Source organism: Cyprinodon variegatus, unplaced genomic scaffold (assembly GCF_000732505.1).
Source record: "Cyprinodon variegatus isolate N-32 unplaced genomic scaffold, C_variegatus-1.0 Scaffold75, whole genome shotgun sequence".
In the NCBI taxonomy this organism is placed as follows: domain Eukaryota; kingdom Metazoa; phylum Chordata; class Actinopteri; order Cyprinodontiformes; family Cyprinodontidae; genus Cyprinodon; species Cyprinodon variegatus.
In genome coordinates this window covers 124,192-146,326 of record NW_015150528.1, presented here as the reverse complement: position 1 = coordinate 146,326, position 22,135 = coordinate 124,192, and the positions used below count along the sequence as shown (strand labels likewise).

Here is a 22,135-nt window from a genome sequence, read left to right as displayed (position 1 = left end):
TATATATATATATATATATATATATATATATATATATATGTATGTATGTGTGTGTGTGTATCTATATTGCAAGGTCAAAACTAAAAAAGAAAGCACAAACTATCTTAGTTATGTAATTGTTTAAAGGAATTCAATAGTTTATTCCAAAATGACAAAAAAAAAAAAAAACTTTTGCTTTTGTTTGTTTTCAAATGAAGGTCTAGATTTGCTAAAAATGGCCTTGTGGCTATCTCCCTCCCTCCTCCTTTTGTATCCAAACAGAATTCAATATCTCTTCTGGCTCCGGTGTCAAGTGCTGACTTTAGACTTCCCCTCGTTTAGTTCAGCTTCTTGCAATAACATTTCTGTGATAAGCTGCAGTAAAAACAAAATAAAAAAAACACACACAGCAAAGATAAACCTGATGAGTCAAATTTAGATGCAAAGCTTATCTGAACATGAAGAAAAAATTGTAGCTTTCAAAATCTAAGGGTTACTGACAGAAATCAACCACTCAAATCATCCTGTTTCTAGCTTTACAGCAGCTAAGCTCACATATGACTGAAAAAAATAAAACCTTTTAATCAGAATTCATTTCTCTATCAAACCTTTATTGAGAATGATAAAAAAACAAGCCTCATAATTACAGTGACCAGTGTTTGAAAACTGTTCTTGAGCAAATTTCCTGTGCAGATGACTCAAACAGCACTAAAAATGCATAGATGTGAGTTAACTTTGGCACATGTGTCCGCTATCTGTCTCCAGAGACAAAGTGGGGGAGTAGCATTGGGACCTCAGAACCAGCTCCCAGGCGTGGTCCACCCTCAGCAGCAGTTTTACCCCTCACAGCCCATTCATCCGCATGACATACCGCTACAGGAGGTCCCAGAGGGCCACGACATGTGTCCTACAGGTAAGAAATTAAAAAGAATTATGTCCCTTTGAACATGCAAGCTGCAGGTAACAGTGAAAAAACTCTAATAGCATAAAAATTTGATGATCCACAATGATAGCTTTAGAAAGGTTACATATGAGGTTCACAAAAGGCCAATCTAAAGTGCCAAAAAGAGTCCTGGAAAGTTTTTTTTTTCTTTTATGATCCAAATTTGTTATGTTAGAATAACTATATTAAATTTATTTTGTTTGATAGGATTTTATATGGGAGACCAACACAAGTCAGCATGTAAGTAAGAAGTGGAAAGAGAATGATACATACATTAAAATGACTTCAACTTTATACATTTTGCAGAGAACTGTTGCATAGACAACCTTAATTAGAACATATGTCATAATTCTAAACCCAACAAGACCTGGCTCTTCCTATAAATCAACCGCCTGGTGAAGGAACCAATAGGCATATGTTAACTCTAGAGGTGCTGTAAAGAAAAATGTACCATTTAAGGAGTGTATTGAGTGATAAGAGGAAAGCAGTTGTTAAAAACAGCTAGAAGTCATTTTTGCATTTTGCTTAAAGTAATGTAGGGAAAAATGCTGTAATAGCGTTACTTATTTAGCAGTTAGTTGCCAACAGTATAAAATATCACTGAGAATTAAACAATTTGTCTCAAGTTGTTGGTCACACTAATGCTGATGTTTGTGATTGGCAACACACAGAACTACAGTTGAACTCCATTTTAACTTGCTCACATTTTCCAAACTCAAAGTCATGTTTCAATCGTTTCAGACAACATAGGATTGACTGAAAGCATTTTTCAGGAAAATTCTTTCATATTTTATTGTAAACTGCTGCAAGCTCAGGACTTGTCTTAATCTGAAACCTGAAACTAACGTGGAGATTCATTGCAGTTGAGTTTTGAGGTTGAGAGATTTTCATCTGCTTAGAACAACTTATGCAAGCAAACTTGCACAAAAGCTCACACATGAAGTCTCAGTTTTGCCTGTTCTTCTGCCGCACAGAGAGTGAAGGTGGTTCTGACTCTGAGGGCAATGCCTTTACCAGATAACCCCATTCCAATCCCTCTGTTTATTACGTCTTCCTCCTGCTGTACTTTGGGAGGACAAAGGCATTCCCTGAATATTCACAGCCCCTATCACCTCTCCTTCTCAGTTTTATTTAATTGTTTACCAAAGCAGTTTTATTTTAAGCTGGAACATTCTTTACAGAGCATTTCCCTGTGTTTGACTCTGGCCTCTTGTGGTCCTTAAAAGTGATTGATGCTGGTGGACTGGGACGCACACCACGGGAGGAGGGTGGGGGTGCCTGGGGGACACAAGCTTTCTTCCGTCACCTCCCTGTGCTGGATGCAAGGGGGCAAGACAGGGGTCTAAAGGGCGGCCATCTTTTTCCCAAGCCTCAAGCTTGGTCCCAGGAGAGATGGTAGTGAGGGAGGTGGGGTCCAGGGAAGGAGCTGGGGCTAAGTAAGCAGATGTGTGAGTGTGTGTGTGTGTATGCATATTTGTGCTTGTATGAGAGGGAGTGAGGATTTTGATGGGATTTGCTGATGTTAGTTGCCAGTAATACACTCCTTTGGAGCCTTTGCTTCATTCCTCCCAGTGCTAAACTGTTGACGTAAACATTGCTGCTGAGTGGAAAAAAAATGACCGAGTGTTGACCTTTTTCGCTGTTGTCAGCCTCTTGAATCAAAGCACACCACATTTTCACCATTTTTAGACACCTGGAGATGCTGAAGCCGTGTAGGTCCTCGCAGTGGTGTCATAAAGAGTTGCTGAGGTTTCTGTGCTACAGGCAAATGCCGTTATGAGTTGTTACTAACCTCAAAAGCAGCAAGGAACCTCTGACACAGTCTCCAAATGCTGAGCCGTTGCTTTGACTCATTTCTTTCAAACTGAACAGAGTCTCTCTTGAAAGAAAAGGCACTTGCTTTTTCCAAATCAGGTTTTTATAAGTATTCATACGCATTTAACTTTCTGAAGGTACAGTATGTCATCTTGCAACCACAGACTACAATGCAATTTATCACAACTTGAAGAACTGTTCTCAAAAGTAAGAAAAAAAGTCAAATTAAATGTTGCAATGCTCTATTCGAAGCCTTAAAATTATTTTATCTAAATAACTTCTCTGCACCTCTAAGTTTTGGGTTGATTTATTGCTGAGGGTTGCAGTGGCCTCTCATTTTTTTCATCTCTGAGTAGTGTCAGTATGCCATTGAAGATAAGCATTCCTACCCTCAGATACTGTCATCATTCACTATCATTGTGCTCAGGGTGAAGTTCAACTTTATCTAAAAGATCAACTTAGTCTCGTCTAAGCGAGGACCTTATTCCAGGACTATAAGCTGAGTTGTCGACGTTTACTCCAGGCCAAGATGTTGATGATTTCAGCTCCTCCAGAGTAATGTCATTTTTGCTGATCAACTATATTATGTGACTAATCATACTAGGTTTCATACACAGGTTGAAACACATGTATCTTGTTACGCAGAACTAAAATGCATGAGTCAAAATATGTTTTCTGTTCTTACACTTCAATTATCTGATATTGTACTGACCAATCATATAACATTTTAATAAAACACATTTAAATTTGTAATTGCTCTAGAAAAAATTGCAAAAAGTACAAAAGTTACTATTACAAGACATTGCAAAGGAGGCCAGAGATTTCCAAGATCACTGTTGAGTGAAAAACACTCATAGTGTATAGGTGTTCTGTTTATATCGTTACTGGATGTAACTGAGAAAAGTGCTGTATGTTCTTTTTAATCAAACGCATACAGCAAATGAAATGTTTAGAAATATCTATTTGTCTGTCTGTCTATGTATATATATATAATTCCTATAAATAATTAATTAAATAATTTAAGTTATGCAAAAATATCATGCAGTTATTTTGTACTGTTAATACCAGCACTTTTTTGTTTTATTTTATTTAAATTTACCTTTAGTGACAAAATCTGTATAATTGTATATCGGTTTAGCCGTCAGCAAACATGCCTTAGAATCACAATTTTATTTCAAGGTTTTACTGAAGAATTTTAGTTGAAGAGTTAAATATTTTTGAAGTAAAGTTATTCTTTTTCATTGCTAATAGATTGAGTGTTTGTAAAATGAAATTTGACAGTGTGAGAAAGAAACAGTTCAGAGCAGATGTGAGGCGTGGATGTTGGAAGTTGGTTTAAAAAAAGGAAAAAAAAAAGAGTGTTTGGCCCTGAGCCCAATGTCACACACACTCCTTCCTGACGACAGCCATGCGATGGTGATGTTTACACTGAAACAGCCTCACTTTTAAACCGCCCCACACTCACACTAAGGGGATCTGTTTTAAACTCTAGCTTTGGAAATTATCTGTATGTGTGAGTTTGGGAAAAAATAAAAAAAAGGAAAAGAAAGAATGATTAAGAGCATTTGTCTGCGCAGTTTCATTTAAAACCCAGGCTCAGATTTATCCTACATGCACGTGCACAACACTCTAACATCCTGCAGTGATGCACGCTACACATATCCATTCATTAAATTCACACCCTGCACTCTGGTGACTATTGTGTTACAGCATCCTTCCATTCAGTGAATGTAACACACACACACACATGCACACACCGATAGGACACTCATCCACTCCCAGGCACTTGTGAGTTCAGTGTACATTTAAACATGCACTCAGATTTAGTGCATGGAGCCACAGCTGTGATTTGGCACTCAGGGACCATTGGCCTGCGTTTTATTTGATGTGATTTGACAGCTGGACAGTTGGAAGAGGAGGGGAGTAGAGGGGGTTCAAGCAAAAGGAAGAGGGAGGAATACAGTTATAAGAGAGAGGACGGATAAGGAAATGGGATAAGATACAGGACTGCAACTGTAATAGTGGGAGGAGAGGAGATGAAGAGGAGGATCCAAGATGTGGAGCTCTGGGTTGTTTGGTGTTGATGGTGGGGAGAGGAGAGGAGAAGAGGGAAAGGGGGAGGGAAGGGGGGCTTCGCCTCTGATGAGGGGCACGTCCTCACGGGCGCAGGCCCATTTTTTATTTCTAAAAGTAAACAGGCGGCCTGCTGGGGTCCGGGGGGTTATGGGAAAGGAGGAAACAGTGATGCTAATCAGACCAGCGCACACTTCCCCCTCTAACAATATAACAAAACAAGAGTGGAAACACGGAAAACCAGCAGACAACTGTGGAGGAACGGGCTGCATAGTTGCCTTGGTCCTATATTTGAACTCACACAGTATGATGTAAACAGCATGGATAGTCAATTAACAAAGGAAAGAGACAATCTGCTTCTAGCAGCTGGAACATTTGTACAATTTAGTTTTAGGCTTTGCTGAATGAGGAGGGAAGGTACATTTGGTAAAATGGTATTTCTCTGGATCTTTATCCTTCTAAAAACACAGCCTTTCAATGGAGGCTTTTGCTCAGCTTCCTTTTACAAGCCATCTATTCTGATTTACTTAATACTGAGCCGTGACCTACTCATGTCAAGCTTTTATTTATTCATTTTTTTATTTATTTATTGGTGTAATTTATTTGGTACTGTGTTAGCCATGAACCTAAAACCTAAAAAGGATAAAGCACATCTTTAAGACTGATCTACTTTAAACGTGGTTAATTAAAGATAGTAATGTAAGGCATTTCAGCCGGCTTATAATTTGAGAAAAATCTACTCTAAGATGTTCTAATCTCGAGAGAAACTGGATAGGATGAGATGAGGAAGTTGTTTTAGTAAAATAAAAAATATATTTTTTCCCCCCTTTATTTTCCATAAGAAAAAAAATCACTGATTCTATTTGAAATATTATGTGATTAGTTCTGTAGCTCATAAAATGAAGTTTTTACTATTATGTAAACATAAGGAGGTCCAAAAGATGATTAAACCTTTTCTATTTGTTATTTACACAAATAAAGTTGTTTTCAAACATCTTAAGCCATATTTTAGGCCTATTTTTCTCAATATATAATTGTCTGCTGCACTTTAGGTTTAATCAGCCTTAGTATTAGATATTATTTACCAAAGACATTGCAGTAAATCCTAAATTGCTTTTTTTTTTAGGTAGGATGCTGCTTATAGAGGCCAGAAAGAGAGATGTGGTTTCTAGCCATTTTTTTTAGATAAATAATTAACCAACTAACTAACTAACTAACTAATAGCTAACTAACTAAAAAAAAAGTGAGGTGAAGCTCATAAACTTAGCTTTTGATTATTTCATTTGAATTTAAGTTGAAACTAGATAGGCCATTCCGAGAGAGACTTAAGTTTGTCATTTGAAATATATACTGTACCTTCCACTGAAAATTGTCTAAATAGACAATTTTTATTCTTCCCGTTTCCAGAGATTTACAAGTTTGTTTCCAGGAAGTATTCTGTGGTAAGTTCCCCCTGTTAGTGCAATGACTCATTGATACATAGAACATACAGTTCCAAATAAAATGCAATCATTGATGGGAGATGATGCAACAGATGCCAGCTCATCAGGAAAGGTGGTCTTTTATGAGGCTTTAGAGAGATTTCCCATTGTTTGAATAAATACCTATTATGAGACACAGTAATGTGTTTTTACTGTTAGCTGTAATGAGTGTGACCTAAAAAATGCTGTGAATAGGTCTTTGTGTTTAATATTTTTTTTCCATAGAAGAGTCAAATTCAGTCTATGGTTTGCAATCATCTATTAACTGGCTTGAAGAGAGTTTATACAAACAAAATGTCAGCTGGGTCTCGTCTGCCACTGTATGTGTTACTGTTGATGGTAATGTAGAGTAAATTAAAAACAAATATTTCCCCAATAACCCTGTGGCTCTGAGGTAGAAGAGCCTCTTCTTAAAGCCTGCTTCTGAAAGTAAGGAGGGAGGGGAAGACGAAGAGAGGGAAGTCTTGGAGGCAAAGAGCCTCAGAGGGGGGTGGGGATAATTGAATTATCTGCACAATGGAGTGATGGGGGACACGTGGTGCCGCTAATGGAGGAAGAGATGTCCTTTTTAGCTAAGCTAATTGTTCGGAAAAGAGCTGAGCCTTTGTTCAGGGAGGCCCCTGCTACTTTCCCAGTGCACTTACATGCACATTATTCAGTAGCAGACGTGCACACCATTGCATGCTCTCAGAATATACTTTGGAATGTGAGGTGCAGGGGAGAGATGTACACGTGCACACACACACATTACATGCTCCCATGTGTTGGGATCCTGTTCTGACTGAGTGTGTGATCTCAGCAGGAGTGCATCCAGCCTGTGGCACCTTTTCACAGTAGCCCACTACAGATAGAGCTGTGTCTGAGCTGCCAGACAGTGGCCACAAGGACCCCACTGTTTTACTGTTTGACTGTCTGCTCTCTTTCTCTTTGTGCCTATCAGTACATGTCCGTGTGTAAGTCCATCGCCCGTCTGTGTGCGTGCTTGAGTGGCTGTAAATGAGTTGCTGATTGATGACTTGCTAAACGCTGTCTATTCACATGCCATACCAAGCCCATCACGTCATATCTATCTTTTGTCTGAGATCTGTAACAGTTTAACCCTATATCTGGATTACCATTTGGCAGTTTTGCAGGCACAAGAATCAGAAAAAAAGAACTACAAAGACTTTAAGCAGAACTAAACCTTGCAACCTGCTGGGAGGGCGCCAACATCAAACACAAATATCACTTGACAGCTGTACGGATTGCTCTAAATCGAATAACCTTTCCGTTAACTCTGTGAAAAGCAGCAGGTGCAACGGTTACATCTAAGGATTACAGACAGGCAGGCAACGCAGATGTGCCAGTGAAAGACAGCCAGCAGCGGCAGAGAACAGCAAGGAGATAGAAAACTGTTTTAGTCAGTGGATGCTAAGCTGCAGCACAAATGAGGGAAGCCTGCTAACTGTCAAAACCATGGAAACAGCATTTGCCAGGTGAAGATAGGAGAGCTGAAGCCAAACTTCTTTGATTGGAGACAGGCCTAGTAGACTTACTGGATGTCTGTTTTCTGACTGGAACACAATTAACAATCCCACTGGTTGCGCAGGAAAAGACACAGTTCAGTTTAACAATAGTTGTTTGGTGCAAAAACTTCCTATAGACCCAAAGATAAATGGTTGTTGAATGTTAAACCGAAGGGTTAATTTTGTTCATTCTTCTCTCTAATCTTAAAAAAAAAAAATAAATAAATAAAAGAAGAAATGCTTCTTTGGAGTGACCCAGGATTATACCAACTAATTGCACAGAATATCCAAAGTATGGTTCTGTTACAAGAATTTAAGCTATTAATATCTTTCCTACAGTGATTGTCTTGATGTCCTCATTAAGTATTGAAGTTAATTAATTATTATAATAATTATTGGATTAGCCTTGAAGCTGTCATTTATCAATAGAAAATGTGCTGATTAGTTACTGTAGAAATAAAGATTGGAGGCAATGGCCTGTAAATGATCTTACCATGTGAAGCCCATATGGCGAAGCAAACATGCAAAGAATTAGTGATCAAAGGTGAAGGCTTTTTTTTGTCTTTACTTGAAAATCAGGCAGTTAAAATGCCACCTGATTTAGAAAGACTAAGGTCTGAGCAGTGGTGACTTTAGCTTCCAATATGGCTGCCATGCCTCCCATATAGTATTTTTCTGTTATTTGAAACCGCATGTGCACATTTTGTTGGTAGTCTTCTTGGACTGATGAGTCAGCTGCTGGAATCATCCAAAATAATTCAACTAATCTGGATTTATAAATTTAGATTAGTTGAATTATTTGGATATCTTAAATGGCACCAATGCTGCTTTATGATACTGATTTATGATAAGGGATAAGGGAAACTTTTTCTTTCTATTCTTTTGTTTTTGTTATGATTTCTCAGTTTTCAAAAACCTTTGGAGCAGGAAGGAATTAAAGTAGAATATCGAATCAAACTGCAGTAAAACAGATTTCAGTAAGTAACTCTTAAAGAAGCCAAAAAGTATAATTTTCTATGGTGATGCCAGACTCAGCATTAGTCAGCAATGCCATTAAACCCCTAAATGGCTGCCCTCAGGCGCAAAAGGACCCAGGCTGTCCTTTTAAGGACAGAAATGAAGGGAGTTCATTAACAGAAAACAAAGAGGTTCAGTCAGAAAGAGTGAGAGACTGATGGTCTGGCTGGCTGATATGAATTGAGAGGTACTGTTTCATTCTTTTCCACCCTCACCCCCTCTCTGGTGAGGCAGCTCTTCTCACCGCAGAACCCAGTAGTGCTCCTTTTAGATGAGACTGCTATCAGGCTGATGAAACCTGATACAAGTCTGCTAATGGATCCAGTGAGTACCACCGGTTTAAAAATCCATATGTGATCAATAATCCTGGCTCCCCTGTCTCTTTCCAGATCATCCCATTTAGAAATATATGCATAAGGCACAAACACAGGTATCATAATGACAAGCAGGCTGTCATTCACAACCATGTTGGATGTTTTGAAGCTGCTGTAGAAACTGCCTAGATTGTTTCAATAATGAACTTCAAAGAAAAAATACTTGCATTAACCCTAGTCTAGTCTGTACATTTGATGTCCTTTCTTTTGTTAAAAGCAATAATATTAGAATCTGTTATTAGTTTTTCTGTTGCCATGGGAGATGGCCCCTAATGGCAGAGCCTTGTGCTCAGACTTACTGTGGCCGGAGAGCCCAATCTTTCTCTTGTCTTTGTTCATTCTCAGTGGCAGAACAAGATCTTGATTCAATTTCCAGCAAGACATGGCCATTGTTCCTGATTACTGTCAATATGAAAGCACAAAACTTCATAAAAAGAGGGTAATTTGGAACTAGGGCACCCAGTTCACCTTAGGAAACTGAATTTTCATTGATGGCCATGGTGACAGCAGGCCCAAATTAGCAGATTTTAATGTTAGTTAAATGTTAAAGATAAAATAAATATGCTATTTATATACTTTAAATGCACCATACTTTGTATGGATGGTTATAACATCTCTTTGTGAAGTTGCATTTCAGGCACTGATAACCGATTCAGCTATGTGAAGGAAATAGACGTCTAGAAGCTTTCATTGATCTGTAAAAGGTGAACAGGAAATTCTCTGAAGTGTTTATGAGCGTGAGGTATGGGGAAGGCAGGGCCTGCTCCAGACTTTAAAGAAATGATTTGAGTTAGAAAAAACTAAAACTGAATGAATGTTTCCTGTAACTATTTCAACCTTTATTTTCTTCAAATAGCTTTCTTTTACAACTATATTACGATTCAGGCTTTTGATGCATTTGTTGATTGTAGCTATTTAATATGCTGTTTTTGAACCCATCTAAAGACAGTTAGGTGGTACTTTAGTTTTGATGAGTATGGCAGTCTATTTGAAGTTTTTATGGAGTCTTGGTTACAGTTTTTTAACTATATATAGCTGGAAAACTGTACATGGTCAAATTAACATTAAAGTTATGGTCCTCATTTTAAAAACAAACTGTTGCTCATTTTAATGAAATGTGTGACATTTAAATGAATGAATTTTCATTCATATATCTTTGGGGCCCATGTGCCTTTAATAGTGGCAGATTTTGTTTAAAGTCTCTTTTTAAGTTTAAAGTATTACATATTTCAGCCATTTCACAAACATTTTGCTGTTTTGTTTAAAATAGTGTACCTAAACAATGATTATGCTGTTAAAAAAGTCCATCAGAGAGCTCTTTTTTTCCATTGTTGTCAAGAAATGACAAAGATGGATGTTTGCGGGAATCAGGTTTGATTATACCTCAAGGGATCTTGGCAAAAATCTTTCCTCAGAAAAAAAAAGGGAAGTATGACAGTGTCATAAATGTGAGTGTGTGTCTGGGAGGGTGGGGTGTGTTCAGAGTGGGACATAGTAGGCCTTAATTGAATTGTGAATCAACTGGCAAGTCAACCCCTCAAACACCGCCCCCTTCAGCAGTTGTAGCGCTCCCACTGCAAAATGCAACGCCCATGGCCAGAGATAGAGAGGAAGGAGTGAGTGTGTTAGTGTAAGTAAGAAAGAACGAGGAAAAGAGGGAGTGTGTATGTTTGCATCGGAGAGGGCGAGAGAAAAACCGACAGAAGTTAGAGAGTAAAAGAAGCGCAGTCGGCTTTTGGTGTAAGGAGAATAGAATTAGGTGCGCCAAAGGAGGGGAAGATTTCTCCAGTTTCCTTCCCTCTTTTGGAGCTCTTAGAATAAAAAAAAGGACGCAGCTTTTTTTTTTCACTGATCTGATGATCATGACGGCAGCTGTCGATATGAAACCAACGTTAACAATCATAAAGGCTGAAAAGATGGACGGTGAGTAATCAACTCTTCCTCATATGAAGCGCGCTGACAGTTAACATCACTCCTTAGATGTTTTCCTCGTAGCTGCAGGCAGCCCGGCCGGTGACAGATAGCGTTGATTGCTCAACCACAGCGTTCATTCTTTGAATTAGACGCGCTGAAAGGGTGGACATAACGTCCTGAACGCCTTTAATGTGTCAACACTGCTTGGTTGCTCAATATTGGAGAAAACGCAAAGAGGAATGCTGTCATGCCGCAGGCTTTACAGTCATGCAATGGGCTGTACTGTACGCGTGTTTCACGTCATTGTTATTGAATCAGCTTTATAGTATGCAGTTACTTTTATCACTGCTAGGCTTTATTATATCATAAAGTTTTTTTTCAACAAATTGCATCAGTGATGTTTATGGTTAAAGTAAGTTGAAACTTAAATTATAGCATCAGCTGGAGTATGTTACAGTAATAGGACATGTTAAAGTGTTTAACTTTTATTTTATCTTAGCTTTAAGATGATAAATTGACATGTTTCACATATAGTTCTTATTTTATTCAATGTATTCCCTCTTTCTCCCACCCATCTCTACTTATCCCATGTCATGCAGGGAAGAGCTTTGACTTTTCACCCTGGAGACAAGCAGTGGTCCCTAATTTCACCCCCTCCCATTGTCTCCCCATCTCCCTAACCCTCTCCTCCTCTTCCTCCTCCTAAGTGGCTGAAACTGAGGATTCAGAAAGAAAGAGAGGCAGGCTGAGGTGATGAATTTGCACTGCTGAGGCTTGCCTGGCTTGCTCGAGGGATTGTACGCCCAGCAGTGACAGGCTTTGGCCACGGCTGTGAACTATTTTGGGTTTGAAGCCATTATTTGGTTTCACTTCTCCTACTTAAAGTTTTAGTTGGGCTAAATTTGCATATTTTATTTTACATAAAAAAAGCTCACAGCTCAGGTGGCTTTTGGACTTGTTAGCTGAGCATCAAGCTTGCACTGAAGCATAATGGAAATCTGACACTAATTGCAAAAGTTAACAGAGTAAAGGGAGTCGTGTCTCACTGCAAAAAAAGTCTCTGCTGTTGATACCTGCAGCTTGTAGCCAAAAAAAAAACCACATGTACTTGACAGACGCATTAAAATGTAATGACAGACACAAACATTTTGCACTATTCTGTAAAACTGTTTCGCAATGCTCAGCCCCTCTATGCTCACTTGGGTGCACTTGATTCATCGCAAGCCTGCCAAGGAGGAGTTTAAAAACCCAACTGAAACTTCTCAAACTGTCTCCAAGTTCATAGTTATGTTTACCTTTTGGTGTTACTATGCATACAAGAAAAATGTACTCCCAGGTTTGAAGCTTTCCCCAAGCATAATGAGGCGGGAGCTATCTGAAGGCAAATTCAGCCTAAAACTGCTAAACAGCCCCAAAAGTGAGAATTTACAGCTTTTTTTTGGAATCTGCTGAACAGCCACTTGGTAGCAGTGCACATTTGTGCTAAGCTTCTTGTTGCTCTATTGGAAGAACAGCAGTCATCTTTTCTGAGAAACACCTGCATCAACATAGCCTACTGTAAAAGCCTGCTAATATGCTTAACCAGTTTTTAGGCCACCTTACTACGCTGTTTGTTTTCTTTTGTAACGGAAGTGTTGCCAGTGTCGGCTTACATGGGGCTGTTCTCACCCTCCAGCTGAGGTAATTTCTTTCAAAGTGCTCACACAACGCCTAGGTCAGAGGTACACCCAAACATAGCTTCTAATGTTTCCCAAAGCTCTTATGGTGCCCACCCCCACCCACCCCCGATACAGTGAGAAATTCCTGGCAATGCAAACTTTTTTCATAGTAACAGAGCAGTTCTTGGTAGTTTGTGACTGACTGCTTTGTGTAGCCATAACAAAGTTCAGCTCTCAGAGATGGTGTTGAAAGGATCTGCAGGTCTGTATTTTACAGAATTGCAACACAATCAAGCAAAGGTTAACGTTTTTAAAAATCTAAAGATTCACCATTCATTTACAGAAAAGGTTGCACTTTTCAGCGTTTTAACCTTCTCCCACTTGACTGCTCAGTTTTTTTTTACGACCTGAAATTCGGGGTTCAGTGGCTGACAGGAATGCTTCCAAGCATGCCCTGCTGGGTGGCATGCATGGACGCATGGTAAGATCTTGAAGGGAGACTCACTTTTATCTGATCAACATGCTGCAGCTCTGATGCTAAAACAGTGAGGCCTTATATGGCATTTGTTTCATTGCCTGTGAAATCGAGTACAAGCACATACAAGCTGCACCTTGGAAAAGATTCCCAGAACTACGTCAGATGTTCTTTTCTGTGGAGATTCCAACTTTTGTGGCTTTGTGGTGCAAGGGAAGAGAGAGTATTGCATGAGGTTCCATTTTTACTATGATGCCTTGTGTCAGCTCTACTTAAGTGGCACAGTGTAATACTGTATATGCCAACGTTTGAGTGGGCTTTTCTAGCTGACAGCTGTGCAAACACTTTTTGGGTGATCCAGGCCATTCTTGATGTGGTCTGTAAGTGAATCTCACAGTGCTACAGTTTCTCTCTTCAAGTAAAAGTGAGGTTTATCTGGTTGGAAGAATCAAAACTTTATTGGTCAGCTTTTCTTCTACTTCCCCCAAATGGTAATAGTCTTGATCAGTTCATGTCTGGACTTTCTAGGCAGTAGGTGGTATAAGTGGTAATAATAGACCTGCATGTGCTGGTCACACAGAGTAGATAGAATGGAGTTCTGTGCATTTTCACAATGCATTGAACTCTTAATTCTCTCTGTGTTTTCTGTGCTGTACATTGTATCTTTTCATGACATGAAATGCGTAATTCCCCCTTTTTACTCAGTGCTCCATTGATTGCTCTTCAGTCTGTCATATGCTGTATAAAACTATGTACTGCGTAGGTCCTTTTATAATGCTTCCCCAGTGACTACACGCCTTAATCTTTGCTTATAAAGCTTAGTCATAAAGTAAGGCGTGTCAGTAGCAGATACAGCACACTGCTAAATAATAAACATATGTTGAGAGAGGGATCTTAAGGTTGGCAGAACAACCAAGGTGTGGTGAATATGATAGCAATAAATGGTCTGAATCAACGGTGACCAAGATTTAGTGCATCTCCTGGAAACTGACCGACAGCTTCTCTTTTGACTGTTGTTTCACAAAAAGAAAACAACCACAACAAATAGAAATAAATTGCTTGGCTGGGGGATGTCTAGGACAAACAGGAGTTTTTTTTTTTTTTGTAACTCTAGTCAATTACCCACCCACTCGTTCTCAAGCGACCATCCCCTTTTTTTCTCTCCCCCCCCCCCAACTGTTTCTGTTTTTTTCTGTTGGCCACATGAGTTTTTCTCACGACTCCTTGATGTGGGATATGGTGAGTTCCTGGTGAATGCACTTTGTCTTATCCTCAGTCATTCCTAGTGTGTAATTCCTGAGTCATGGCACTAGACGCCTGCTGCACCACACGCCACTGGCCATCCGGCAGGGAGTCTGCGCATGGGTTTGAACTGTTTTTGCTGCTCAATAATTCCCTTTTTTTTTTTTTTTTTTTTTTTTTATTACTAAACTGACTGATCCGTAGCTGGTATGATCAGGGATCTAACGCATAACTCTCATCCCCCCAACATAGGCACACACTCACCTTTTTTACAGTAACTGTATCTCTCTCATACCATTTACGATCTGTGTTATCTGCTATGAAAAATGCTTAAAAAGTTTGTTTCAACACAGATCTTAACTGTCCGCAATTGGGCCATGTCACCAATTTTTGTCATGTTCAACCATATGCTCTAGTTTTACTTTCCTTTTTTTCATTTAGTGTGCACAGCTGTTTTTTGCCTCAGCCTCAGTCTGTATTAACCTGAATAAATGGGGTACAGCCACAGAGTGTATTTGTATCAGACCTACAGCATAAAAGCTATATTCATTGACTGACTAACCCAATCATAGCAGTATGGAAGGTTTGTGTTTGTGAGGCTTTAGGCACATAAATTTAGATGCAGTTCTCGCTACTGGTGATGACCTAGGCCTTAATAATTCTATCAAAATAAAATGACATGCTCAAGGTTTTTTTCCTTTATTTGAGACACCAAAGCACAATCTCCAGTCCTTTCTTCATTTTATTAAACCTTTTGATTTTTTCCATCACCAAATTTGCCTTTAATAAAGCATGACCCTATTAGCACCAAATGTCAAACTTTTACCTGGCAAATCCTTTAGAAGATATCAAAAATAATCCAGATAAATACAAACCCCATGTGAGGCTTTATAGTTAATGTTTGTTTTATACACATTTACAAGGTAGTGATGAGCAAATTGTGATTCACTGTGTGGAATTTTACAAGATATGGTCATTGCTGTTCTCATGACCAGTCACATAGGCTAATGAAGCAGCACGCTATCCCCTGAAGTCCAGTCATTCTTTGATGAAATGAGTCACAACCCGTCCGTGTGTGCATTTGCGTTTGCGCTGTTAAGAGGGAGATGGAGAACTGAAGAGAGAGAGATAAAGAAGTCAGTTTGTGTAAGAGTTTACATAACAGCAAAGTTTTCCTCATGTGCTGGAAATCACTTCCATCTCTTCTTGCAAAACTGCGCTAACGTTTCATGTTATCAAATCCTGGTTTACGTCTTTTTAATCAGTTAAGTTGGAGGTGTTGCGCTACATAGTGGAAAGCTACATATATCTTAGTAAGATAAGGAACTTTCTTCATGTTTGATGCTCCTATTAGCTATGGAGGTGACATTGAGCTTAAAATAGAAAAGCAGTTCATCATCCAGAGCTGAAACCATTTTGCTGTTTAGACCACAAGTCATTTTTGGTCACATTATAGGAAAACAAGAAAGCTGTGAGAAGCACTTTAGCGATAGTAAAACAGAGGTGGAATTTGAGGCATGCAACATGAAAACAGTGTGGTCTAGAGGGAATTTATTTATCAAGTATCCATCTGTAGAACATACAGCCCCTCATAATGCATAATTAGATCCAGGCTTTGCAAAATGTACATGCATACATGTTGCACCAAAGGAATGATTGTAAAGGGATCAGTGAGCTTGAATGGAAAGCTGTATAGTGTCCTACATGGTTCACTGTTGTACCAGAAACCTGGCTTTGGAATGCACTGGTTTGGACTAAAAATGGGGCAGGCACTGGTTCTTTTGGAAAAAAAAAAGAAACATGGAGAGTAAACTGTTTGTCAGATATGTCGTGTGTTTGGGTTAATGCCTAAACAGTTCTTCCAGAGCATCCCATGTCTGTTTATAGCAGGCATGGACACATCCAGTAAGGGATATCAGAGCTGGGGTAGCTGGACTATAGGTTTGACTTAAGTAACACCACGTACCCTCCCCAGTATTATGCTTGCCTGTCAGTTATATTCTTCCTAGAAATTGGGACTAGGGCAATACATGGTTGAAGCCAGTCATGTTTAGTCAATTTTCAGATCCCTTCTCGTTGGCTATCATTCTACTCCTAGCACTAAAGGAGAACTTAAGCATTTTGCAATAAGGTTTTGCAACAGACACGGATAGTGTTGCACAATCTTGAAAACTTGAGGCATACCTAAAGCTCAGCTGTTTACACAAAACAGTTGACTATGCATCAGGGAGATAACCTATTTTCATATAAAACCTCTAGTAAAAAAACGTTTAGCTTTTATACCTGATTGCATGAATTAGTAGAAACACAGCTTAATAATTATTGTATGCTTCATTTGCCAGTGTTTTTGTTGAAGTGTTGTTCTGGGCAACTCTTACTTTCAAGGCCGAAGGCAGATGTCAGCAATAGCAGTGCGTCCTTTCCAGCTGCCTAACATCGCCACAGGCTCGTGTTTCAGAGGGGCAGCCAGAAGCCAGTGGTTAGAATGTTAGAATAAAACTAGTGTGTCAGGACTGGAGCCTCTGATGGTGGGATTTTCCTGGTTTCAAGTTGGATTGTGTTAGCCTATAACTGCCCTGCTTTGAAGCATGTTTTGGTCTAGGTCTGGTCTGGTTTCCTCACCTTGCCTACTCTTATATTCCTGCTCATTGGCATTAAAATGGAAAATCGAAACAACTACACAAGAAGCCGTCTTAAAAACAGACAGCTAACCCATACTCCTCCTCTCTCATCCACAGTAGTAGCCACTTTATCACCCTGCATTGCTGAAAAGACTCCCTTTATACTGGTGTGATTTATGACCTTATGTTCCCAGATTGGGCTTCTAGATATGGATCTTCATCAAAGACTCCTTTGGTTAGAACTTTCCAGCATTGTTCAGTTGTAGATAGGGTAGTTCACCCAAGACAACCAACAAGAGCATGAGCTCTTAAACAATGACCTCCACTCTGAACTTTATTTCTGCACCTTTTGTGTTGTTGATGATATGCGGCCCAATGCTTTTTGGGATATTCAGAAAAAAACTTGGAAATATCTGTGAAATGACCCTCAATTGAACTCACAACCCACCCCCCCCTTGCCACAGGAACTTGCAGCTTAACCACAGAAAATGGACACTTTCACTTCTTTATAAAGAGATTTCTTTGAGCAGATTTTTAGCCCCCATTCTCACATTTTTCTACAGTCCACATTCTATTTCCATCCTAACAAACACCAACTTAACCTTCCCAGGCTATATTTAGCCCTGTGACATGACAGAAAGCATATTGTCCCTTATTTGTGGGGTCTGGTTGCATGCTCTTTTTGTAACATTGCATCATTGTGAGTAGAGGCAGCAGCACAGACTTCATGAATGAACTGATCCTCTGCCAGGAGCTGGAAGATGGCACTGATTCTACTGTGATGTCACTCAAGAGATGAGTAGAATGGAGAGGGGGATCTTTATGAATCCCCCCATTCAATTGTTTGGCTCTGTTTCAATTGCTTTTAGCCCACCAGTGCTTCTCTTATCCCTTGGTGGGCTCATTTTACAGGCTGATGAGTCATGCTCCCCCAGCCATTTAAGATACTCTCATGCTGTCTTTCCCAGTTCTGCCCAGCCCTACCTAGCTATGCCTGTTCAGACCTAATTAACTTTGGGTCTAAGCAGCAGCAATCTTAAATTCCCACCCATAATTCAAAATGCTGACAAAGACTCCTGCCAGTTTAGTGTAAGGATCCATGGTAGTTGTCCCAGTCAAATAATGACAAGAGTAGTGAATCAATACCTTTTACTGCTTCTCTAGCTGAAAAACTACTCTCAATTAGTACTTCTTAGAATATATTAACATCTTGCAACTTTACTAGAAATGGCCTCCAGTTCATATTTTTGTCTGCTGGTACCCTTTTTTTTAATTCAGAGTCTGGTTTGTGAAATTTGAATGCCATAATGTTGCCTTGTGATTTACACACCCTCCCACAATTTCGTGAGCTAAGTGGATGGGACTCATTTTGCGGACAAACCCACACTGTCTAATGTGGAAAGTGATGACTTGTGGATGCTTTAAGGCTCAGTGCGCACTGACCATGCTGCATCTAATGGGACTCACAGGCATTGAAATTGTATCAGGACTTCATCATTTACTAGGGATCGTCTAGGTCCGAGCTCGCCTCTTTCCTACTAATGGATACGTATTGTACATTAACGCTGCCATGGATAACTTCCATAAGGATAATTCACCATACTGCTCTATTATCACTTTAGTTTTGCATTTGGAGTTTTCCTTTCAACATTGCTCTACCCTCTGCTACATGCTTCACACAAAAATAAACTGTGTAGATGAATACAGTGCACAAAAAAATATTGTCTTTAGATGCACATGCATTTTGAGTTAATAGTTGAGTTGTATTTGGTTTGAATTTTCACTTCAAAGCATACAAGTAGTTGGATAAAACAAAACTTTAATTTTACAGTTTAAGTCTGCCAGTATTCTTAGTTCTTACATATCTGTTTAATACGCCCAGCATAGCTAGTTATACTCTGTGGTGTTGAGTGTCTTTTGATGGAGGATTTAGTGTTAAAGTGGGTTCCATTTTGCGTGGGCGAGCACGCACAGCAGCCAGGCTGATAAAAGCGATGGGGAGGGAGGGGACTCAAACGGTTCGAAAGTGCAGACAAACTTCACTCTATCCAGCTCAAATAAACTGCCACATTTTGCCTCTGTCTTCACATCAAAGCTCAGACTGTCTGAGCCGTTTGCAATATGAGAGTATCTGCTCCGCTAACGCCTCTTAAAAGGAAAATAGAGTTGGTAAAAGGCTAGATGGAGTTACTGTCAGGGAAAACTCAACACGGCTTGCTAAAGTCTTATTGTTATTACACAATTGTGATGTTGAAGTTTGTTAGCAATATTATGAGACTGTAGTCTAAAAGGATTTGCTTGTTTTGTTTTAGACGGCATTGGTTTGTATAAGATTCCTGCCCACTGGTAGTTCTTGCATGATTGGTGACGTCTTTTGAGTTTTACAAATAATAAAAGCAGAAAAAGTAAAAGTTTTAGTAGTCTGCATTTTAAAGAATCCTTAAATAGATTATTCCACTCATGTTTTGGATAGAGTAATCCACTAAGGTCCGACTTTTGTATTGTTTAAGTTTTTTAGTTTAACCAATCAAATGCAATCAACAGTTGGTTTAAAACCTGTGAAATTACCTTTTTTTTTTGCCCAATGACAAAATAAATAAAATATCTACTTTAGAATTAGCAATCCATAGAGTGTTTTTTATTTAAAAAAGAAAAAAATACTTTTTTATTTTAAAATGGTAACACTGCAGCCATTACTAAGATATATATATATATTTACATTTTTTATATTGCTGTTTGTTATTCTATTTTTTATATAGTAACAAACTAGCATTACCTACTATTTTTAGAAGTAGTTTAAGCTGCAGATAAGCAAGGAAACGATGTGAGCTGCATTACTCCACAATTCATTTAATCAACAAACCTCTGACGACTTTAGCTACTTTTCTTGCATTCCCTTGATAATCCGTGGTATTCCTTCATACCAGAATCCAACCCTTTTCTAATTTTAAGTTGTTTTGTTGTTCTAAGAAGCTCTTTGTTTTTGCTTTCCTGTGTAATAGAATGTAATATAATTTAATATTGGCATAATTGATTCCCATGAACATCCAAAGAACCATCTTTTGTCCCAGGTCTGTATTGAACGGAGGAACATAGAGCCCTACTTTTTACAAACTGCCAGACAGACACCGGTTACATGGGTGAAGGAGGGACAGCTGCTCTGCATTCCAGACAAGGTCGAGACGTCAGTGAGCGGTGAAAACAAGCATGAGCTTAGCTCTGCTTGGCAGATAAAAACCACACGCCGGTAGAGATGCCAAGACATCTGGGCTCGACGAACGGTGGTTCTATCCTGGCGAGTGACACAGTTTTCCCTCTTACCAATTTGCCTGTTAAGATCAGATTACTGATTTTTGACAGTCTTGAAAGACTAACTGAGGCAAAAGAGGTTGCATGAAAGTTGAGGCTTGATAAAACTAATCCTGTGGATAAATAAATAAGATACTGACTGCGCTGTGGTCTGTAAATTCAGCATTTATCATGTTCATATGTTGCACATTGATGGTACTACATGTGGGTTTCTTTTGAAAATGAAGATGAGCTCTTTGCACATTAAATGATAAGTTAGTTGAGTTTGTTGTTTTGGAAGACTGTGGATTTTTGTTAGCATTGAGGTCTTTATGTCCCTCTCCCATCATCTTCTCCTTATGGTTTGCGCCCTTTATCCCACACTTTTGCAGCTTGGTCAATCTAATTAGATGAGTGCAGTCATCAGGCTCTGTTTAAAGCCATCAAAGGCAGCCCTGTTCCCTGCTGGGTGCCCACTGGCAGAGAGCAGAGAACAGTAAACACAGTGTTGTCACTGCGACCCTCGAGACAGCCCACCCCCCCACTCTTTAAGCCACCCACTAGCACTCTTGGTGACATCATCACCCCATCCCGTGACCCTTGCCCTGTCAGAATGTTTGACCCCATGCTTGGTCTTGCGACACTAGTTCCACTGTGTCAGGGCGACGTGGTAGGGGTCGCAGAGTCTCTGATGGGCACCAGACATTGCGCCCCCACCCAGGATGTAGAAGCAGGGGAGCAGATTGGGTCTGGGGAGCCTATAAATAATATTCATTGCCAGATGATCTTGGATTTTGTACGGAATTATGTCTACGCTGAAACTTCAAACAATAAATTATATATGCAGTGCCTTAAAGGGCACATTCACACCTTTTAGTCCGCTCTAAATTGTCAAACTAGTGTGATGCAAACTTTTATTCCATTAGGACCTGTGCATTAGCACTCTCTCTGAAGAGGGGGCAGAAACTATTTAACTATATATGTTTGAGTGTAACGCTACAGTTCAGCTAATCCCTTAAAATCATGAATACAGTTAAGCGCCTGTTGACAAGGCCAGAGGAGCCCACTGTTTAAAATACATAGTCCAGTATGTAGCCTTTCAACCATCAGCTAACCAAAAATCACACTAAATTGTATATAATATAAAAGATATATGTATCGTTTTTTAACATATGTGAATGAGTCTCTCTCTGTGAATGTGTTTAATGTTGGTGAATCACTTTTGGATAAAATTTCTCAAATCTAAAAACAATGTTTGATTTATGTATATATTTTATTCATGTTTTGCAGATCCAGAGTGTGGAGACGTCCCCCTGTTGACTCCTGGGAGTAAAGAGATGATGTCCCAAGCTCTGAAGGCCACATTCAGTGGCTTCACAAAGGAGCAGCAAAGGCTGGGTATTCCCAAAGGTAAAGACTGTCAGCTGGTTATTTGTGGGAATCTTATTTTCTCAGCTAGGACTTAGACTGCAAATCCACTGCGATGCTTCACATGCCGGGCATACATTTGTTTTGTTTTACCCTCTGAAAGGTAATTTGTACCAAAAGAAAGGAAACCCTGTGTAAAACTTCATGTATTCTGGTTCAAGCACACTTTCACTTCTACACAGAGTAAAAACATGATGAGTTGGCCTTTAAATCCATGCAACCACAAACAGACATGCTGTTTGCAATCAATCTGACTGACAGTATCACAATGTAATCCCACTACAACTGACAACCATTGCATTTTAGCACTGTGGTTAATGTT

General features: G+C 39.3%; 1 protein-coding gene across 4 annotated transcripts in view; it reads left to right on the top strand.

Moving 5' to 3' along the window:
- ets1 (v-ets avian erythroblastosis virus E26 oncogene homolog 1) overlaps nt 1-22,135 on the top strand; it is a 41,545-nt gene that overhangs the window by 6,704 nt on the left and 12,706 nt on the right. For 3 of the 4 annotated variants that reach the window (XM_015372749.1, XM_015372747.1, XM_015372748.1), the window contains 2 exons: nt 745-892; nt 21,676-21,795. In XM_015372749.1, the coding sequence (XP_015228235.1) occupies nt 745-892; nt 21,676-21,795 (268 nt within the window). Of the gene's footprint in view, nt 1-744; nt 893-10,785; nt 11,111-21,675; nt 21,796-22,135 lie in introns of those variants that run through there. The other variant, XM_015372750.1, reaches the window with a different exon arrangement.